The following is a 7,607-nucleotide window of genomic DNA, read 5'->3' on the forward strand; positions in this document are numbered from 1 at the left end:
TATAACGACCTTCACTCTTCTGGGAATTCTTTCCACTAGATGTTGGTACATTGCTGTGGGGACTTGCTTCCATTCAGCCACAAGAGCATTAGTGAGTCGGGCACTGATGTTGGACGATTAGGCCTGGCTCGTAGTTGGCGTTCCAATTCATCCCAAAGGTGTTTGATGGGGTTGAAGTCAGGGCTGTGTGCAGACCAGTCAAGTTCTTCCACACCCATCTCGACAAACCATTTCTGTATGGACCTCGCATTGTACTAGGGGGCATTGTCACGCTGAAACAGGAAAGGGCCTGCCCCAAACTGTTGCTACAAAGTTGGAAGCACAGAATTGTCTAGAATGTAATTGTAGGCTGTAGCGTTAAGATTTCCCTTCACCTGAACTAAGGGATCTAGCCCGAACCATGAAAAAGAGCCCCAGACCATTATTCCTCCTCCACCAAACTTTACAGTTGGCACTATGCATTGGGGTAGGTAGTGTTCTCCTGGCATCCGCTCAACCCAGATTCGTTCATCAGACTGCCAGATGTTGAAGCGTGATTCATCACTCCAGAGAACGCGTTTCCTCAGCTCGAGTCCAATGTCGGCGAGCTTTACACTACTCCAGCCGACGCTTGGCATTGCACATGGTGATCTTAGGCTTGTGTACGGCTGCTCGGCCATGGAAACCTATTTCATGAAGCTCCCAACGAACAGTTCTTGTGCTGACCTTGCTTCCAGAGACAGTTTGGAACTGTGTTGCAACCGCGGACAGACTATTTTTTGTGTATATATAGTGTACATTCTTATCTATAAGACATCTGAACTGAGTGAAGGAATGCCTTAACATGCATACTTTTCATAGTTTTTCCTGACCATGAAAGTGACCTGACATAACAACTCTGGGCCCTAGTTTTCAGCTATAATATAGTCAGGACAAATGACTTGGCTGGTATATCTAGGAACCTGTTTTCTCCTGGTCAAGTCATGTAGTCAGAAACAACTCCTGGTTGTAGTCATGAAACGACTTACTTAACTGGACTGGCACTTTCATTTGTAAAGCTACATGGACAAAGACTTCAGGGAATTCAGGAATTAGAACAGACTAACATTATGAGAGACACATGGAGGCTTGTTGATGACGGGGTCAAGAACTTTCTTCATGATTCCACACCACTGGGCTCCAAGGCAATCAAATGAATTGGTTCGCTAATCAAGGAGAATGTCTGTCCATAAAGTAAGCATATGGATTCAATGCTCTCTGAGATAGAAACAAAGGAGAGATGCTGAATATAGATGGGGAGATGATGCTGAATATAGATGGGGAGAGGATGCTGAATATAGATGGAGAGATGATGCTGAATATAGATGGAGAGATGATGCTGAATATTGATAGATATGATGGAGAGATGATGCTGAATATTGATAGAGATGATGCTGAAGATAGATGATGCTGAATATTGATGGAGATGATGGAGAGATGATGCTGAATATTGATGGAGAGATGATGCTGAATATTGATGGAGATGATGGAGAGATGATGCTGAATACAGAGGATGCTGAAGATTGATGATGCTGAATATAGATGGAGATGATGGAGAGATGATGCTGAATATAGATGGAGATGATGGAGAGATTATGCTGAATACAGAGGATGCTGAAGATTGATGATGCTGAATATAGATGGAGATGATGGAGAGATGATGCTGAATATAGATGGAGATGATGGAGAGATTATGCTGAATACAGAGGATGCTGAAGATTGATGATGCTGAATATAGATGGAGATGATGGAGAGATGATGCTGAATATAGATGGAGATGATGGAGAGATGATGCTGAATATAGATGGAGATGATGGAGAGATGATGCTGAATATAGAGGATGCTGAAGATAGATGGTAGTGGTCTTTCTGGTTCTCCATTCAAGTTATCCCACCATCATCCTCACCAGTCCCCATGTAAAGTCATTGGTTAACCTCAAGATTTACATCTTATATGTCCTTGACCAAGTGAACAATGGATTTTAAACCAGGCTTAATCCTCAGTACATTCAACATATAGGAGGCGTGAGGTAGTAGCCAGCTAGGTACCGTACTAGCTCTGATATTGACCCTAGAAAGGTGTTTTTGATGTCGGTGTCAGCTATGTGTTGTTGATTAATGACCCCATCAATCGTAAGGGACTGTATATAGCAGCGATACACAATAACATCGCTCCAATTCTCATTGTGTATTAACTGATTAATCAGTAATGTTGTTCAGAAATGATTGACTACATATTATACACCTGCTTAGCTCAGGTGGGAGTATGCCCAACACACATGGTTCTTTATATTGTAATGCGTGGACTTGTTTTTGTTGTTTTCTCTTCTAGTTGCTCTCTCCCTCACCGGGGCTTCACAACCATGTGCTGTCAGAGAACGAGGTAGAGTTGTGACCTTCCACTGAACTCATTCCCCTATTGTCCTGGTGCTTATATAGGAATCACTTGAAAAAGAGATGTCAGTCTAACTGTGACTTCCCTGGTTGAATAAAGGATACATAAATCAAATAGTCCTTCGATGCTCACTCTGACTGCATTCTCTCCTCTCGCTCTCTCTCTTACTCTTGCTCTCTCTCACTCTCTCATCCCTCTTTCTCTCCAGCTGTCAGACATGTACTCCACAGTGAGGAAGACACACCTAGACGTGGAGGAGAAGGAGAGTGACTACAGCAGCATCGCTGAGATCAAAGGTCTGGTCCCTGAGTCGTCCTCCAGTGATCTCTACGCTACTGTCAGGGACATCTACCCCCAGCTCGGAGAGGGGGAGTCAGACCCCCAGGGACCCCCTGGGGACCTCCAGGAGTCCCCTGCAGAGAGCATCGACCCGGGCTACGAGAACATCTGCCTCATTAAGACTGGTAGTGGAGAGGACTTGGGGCTGAGGAACCAGGTTCAGGAGCCAGACTATGAGAGTGTAGGTGAGCTGGGCCTGGGGTTGAACAGGGAGAGTTCCCGTCTCTAACTGGGGAGTAAAGCGACAGTGCGGGGCCTAAACCTGAGCCTCTGGGGCCTCACCCTCAACCCCAGCCATTAGCCTAACTAATAGCCTCACCCTCAACCCCAGCAGTTAGCCTAACTAATAGCCTCACCCTCAACCCCAGCAGTTAGCCTAACTAATAGCCTCACCCTCAACCCCAGTCATTAGCCTAACTCCTAGCCTCACCCTCAACCCCAGCAGTTAGCCTTACTAATAGCCTCACTCTCAACCCCAGCAGTTAGCCTAACTCCTAGCTTCACCCTAAACCCCAGCAGTTAGCCTAACTAATAGCCTCACCCTCAACCCCAGCAATTAGCCTAACTCCTAGCCTCACCCTCAACCCCAGCAGTTAGCCTAACTAATAGCCTCACCCTCAACCCCAGTCATTAGCCTAACTCCTAGCTTCACCCTCAACTTCAGCCATTAGCCTAACTCCTAACTCCTAGCCTCACCCTCAACCCCAGCCATTAGCCTAACTCCTAGCCTCACCCTCAACCCCAGCAGTTAGCCTAACTAATAGCCTCACCCTCAACCCCAGTCATTAGCCTAACTCCTAGCTTCACCCTCAACTTCAGCCATTAGCCTAACTCCTAACTCCTAACCTCACCCTCAACCCCAGCCATTAGCCTAACTCCTAGCCTCACCCTCAACCCCAGCCATTAGCCTAACTCCTAGCTTCACCCTCAACTTCAGTCATTAGCATAACTCCTAGCCTCACCCTCAACTTCAGCCATTAGCCTAACTCCTGGCCTCACACTCAATGCTAACCATTAGCCTAACTCCTAGCTTCACTCTCAACCCCAGCCATTAGCCTAACTCCTAGCCTCACCCTCAACCCCAGCCATTAGCCTAACTCCTAGCTTCACCCTCAACCCCAGCCATTAGCCTAACTCCTAGCTTCACCCTCAACTTCAGTCATTAGCCTAACTCCTAGCCTCAGCCTCAACTTCAGCCATTAGCCTAACTCCTAGCCTCACCCTCAACTTCAGCCATTAGCCTAACTCCTAGCTTCACCCTCAACCCCAGCCATTAGCCTCACTACTAGCCTCAACTTTACCTAGCAGCCCTGATGACAGGAACACCACCTCAGGGCTCTGAACTTCAACCTTCAACCCTACTGCCCATCATCACCAATTCAGGGTTTCCGCCCACTACCCCCTCAGTGCAGTTTGGGTGTGCCCACAGCCCAGCGATATCTGATTGAATTAGCTATAATCTTAATTCTCTATCAATTCATGGTGCCCTTAAATTACAATGTACGTACTCGGGGTGCTATCATATCAGTATCTGAACTATGAAATCACCATCCGTTTTCAAGTTATTGGCGTCCGTCCACTTTGTGATGTCACTTCTCACTCTTTATCATGGTGCACATCACAACACTGAAGATTGAAGGTTAGCTACATTATCAACGATTGCTATCAATGTGGGAAGGAAGGACAATATTTCTACATTATCCATCGTAATTACTTCCTCAGATTATAAAATAGTACATTTCTAAACATTTCTAGCCAGTCATTACGAATTCAGTTCATTTTATAAGGCTGGTGACAAGCTGACTGGCCAGTGACACTTTGTCAGTGCCTTGGGATTGAAAACCAATGAGTCTGTGCCATAATGTCGTTCTATAAGGCACTTATAAAGGTATGAGTAGAATGTTTCCCCGCAATGTCATTTTTTATATCATCTGTTCTCCCTTCCTAGTGCAACATTTCATTCAGAACATCATGATAAATCAGAGATATGATAGATATGTGTACTTACATACTGTTGTGAAAAAAGTAGCCTCAAGTCAGGCAGTTTAGACGGCCGAACTCTAAATGGAACGGCTTGTTTTAGTTTCTAAAACATTTTTTATTTGATTTACATGTCGACCTTTTTTTTTAAATCAAAATCCTATTTATTTGAAGATGGTGGATCATTGTGTGATTAAGGGATATCAGGAAGTGTGCTTGTTTGAGGGAAACTTGAAAAGGTTTTGTTCTGTACATAGGATAAACAAGTGGGTTACCATGGTAATAAAGTAGTAAAGGTACTCATGAATAATCCAGACTTTTTAAAAAGGACTTATTCATTCAAACAAAAGACGAACAATGGTGAGACCATATCTATCAATGTTGTTGTGATTTCTTGTGTGAATTGTTCAACTCAGTTGTTTTCTCTATATTTCTTCACATGATTCAAAATGTATTGAAAATACTTATATTCGCTCAATGTGACAATATGCAACAGCAAAATGGTGTGTTAATGCAGCTGTATTGATCAAGGTGTATAATATGTGTGTTGTATGGCGTGTTTATGCTTACCCTAATATAGGTACGCATACTATTGATACGGTGGAAAAGGATTTTAAAGCACAAAGTGTCAAAAAACATTATGCTACTGCTTCTGTACAGAGCGTATAGCAACAACAACATCATGCATACATATAACCCATCATGTGCACAATTATAATATCAAATGCTTCTAACTTAACTATTTGAACAAGCACTATTAAGGTAGCATGTGCTGACGACATGCTAACCGAGGGTTGTATAAAGTTAGAGTACTATTTCATTAAGTCAGCTAATGTATGAATTTGCAAATGGTAAAGTATATTTTGTAGTATGTATGCATGTGATTTGGACTGCTTAATAGTGGCTATAAAAGCACATACAGTAAAACCATGATGTCATTTTAAGGGAATACATTTCGGCTAGCTGTAAGTATGCCCCTTACTCAGAGTGACCTAACTATTGTTGAAAATATACAGTGGATGATTGAATGGTGGCGTATGACAGTTTGGAGGTGCTGTATTCGGTTTTAATAGGACACCATCTCATTGGTTATTTTGTTCTGTTGTTTTATTCAAGTATGGTACATTGTGTTGGTACAGGCATTTTAAAACATAAAAGTCAAAGTTGGTACTTTTTTATTTTTTTAAAGAAAAGTGAATGAATATTGTTGTTTGGTGTTTATTTTCAAACTGAGTAAGTTGTGACTAAATAACTAGCTATTGCAATGATGATATCTGCATTTGACAGTTAAACAATAATATTATCTTACTTTTCCTCCCATTTCTCTGTTATCTCAATATTGCACATTATTGGTGTATGCAGAGTGAGTGAGTGGATTTCATTACACATGCATGAGCTTGAATGAGCTTGTTGACGACAAACCAAGCGCCCAGGTTGACTGATATATTCACAGATGAAATCCAATAAGGAGAGAAAGGACAGTTCCCACTAAATTAGCAACAATTGATAAACATGCATTAAAGATGCTATACATTTGATGCCCTTTAAAGCAAGAGCCCTACATATGAGCGTTTACACACATTTTATAGAGTGTAATTGTAATTTCATTAATGTTAAATCGCAAAAACATGACCTTTTAATGACCATTGTTCTCCCCAACAGATTCCAGATTAGTTCATGTAGCAGGAAATGTTTTCATTTAAACCTAATGGTGTCTATGGAAATGCCATAAAAGGCTTTTAACAAACGGTCTGTCAAAGAGGAACATTAGTGCCAAATCTCACAACCAAAGGTACTACACACAGACGAGTGTACACACACACACTCATACAGGAGGGAGTGGGTTGTGTGTGTGTGGGGGGGGGGGGGGCAGGCATGGAGAGAAGGTCCATCATAGCACCCTCTCTTTCAGCCCACTGTAATAATGAGACAATACATTCTCAACAAGCAGCAGAGAATTCCTTACTATTGTCTTTCATTATGGACGTTGTGTCCCAAATGGCACCCTATTGTCGCCGTAGGTCACTACTTTTGAACAGGGCCCATAGGACACTGGTCAAAAGTATTGCACTAATAAATACTGTAGGGATAGGGAAAAGGGTGCCATTTGGGATGCAACCAGAGCAATGCTTTCTTTGACAGTTATGTGCACATCTGTCATGAGATTCTATCTGGTTTCCTGTGTATGCATGAAAATATTTTATGACCATAATTTGAAAATATTAAAAGATGTATAACAAGTAAGTGTGTATTTTTTATTCATGAAGATAGCTTGCAGGGGGAGAATGGTGTTTTATACATTTAATCTGGTACATTGATTAGCTATTTGCAACAGTATTGCATTCATTCATTGAAAGTCTCGTTTGTCATGTTAGCAGTTAAACAGGCTGATATGGACCATTCATACATGCAACAACAAAAAATTATATTAGGCCTACCCTCTGACCAAAAGAGGGGGAAAAAATATTAGGTAGCACTAATTTCACAGTATGTCTACTCCAATGTTTCAGCACTGAGCTAATTTCATGTCTGCTGAGTGAAACTTGAAAGTTGTGAAAATTCTGTGCAACTTCCAGTGTGTTTACTATGAACACTGAGGCTGTACCCGCTTTAAGTTACAGTTTTAACAGTGGCAATGTAGGCTGCTGTGGCTATTGGATCATAATGTAGGCCTACCAGAGTGGCATACCATCAAAAACAATGGAGAACATGCATCCCATAACATTTTAACATGGAAATAACTGTTATATCATTCAGCCTACAGTAGCAGACAATGTGTGGTGTTCAATGTAGGCCTACATTCCATGAGACTTGGAAAAAAGCATACAGGGCTTGACATTAACCTGTTCATCTACTTGTCCTTCAGACGAGGTGAC

The 7,607-nt window shown here is 42.2% G+C and overlaps 1 protein-coding gene across 6 annotated transcripts in view; it reads left to right on the forward strand.

Annotated features, from left to right (window-relative positions):
* The window catches only part of LOC115173913 (phosphoprotein associated with glycosphingolipid-enriched microdomains 1), a 99,779-nt gene extending 92,804 nt beyond the window's left edge, over positions 1-6,975 (forward strand). For all 6 annotated transcript variants that reach the window (XM_029732414.1, XM_029732416.1, XM_029732415.1 and 3 more), the window contains 2 exons: positions 2,350-2,400; positions 2,621-6,975. In XM_029732414.1, the coding sequence (XP_029588274.1) occupies positions 2,350-2,400; positions 2,621-2,980 (411 nt within the window). In that variant the 3' untranslated portion in view covers positions 2,981-6,975. The remainder of the gene's footprint in view (positions 1-2,349; positions 2,401-2,620) is intronic.
* Positions 6,976-7,607: the final 632 nt, after the last annotated feature.

This window comes from Salmo trutta, chromosome 34, assembly GCF_901001165.1.
Source record: "Salmo trutta chromosome 34, fSalTru1.1, whole genome shotgun sequence".
NCBI lineage: Eukaryota > Metazoa > Chordata > Actinopteri > Salmoniformes > Salmonidae > Salmo > Salmo trutta.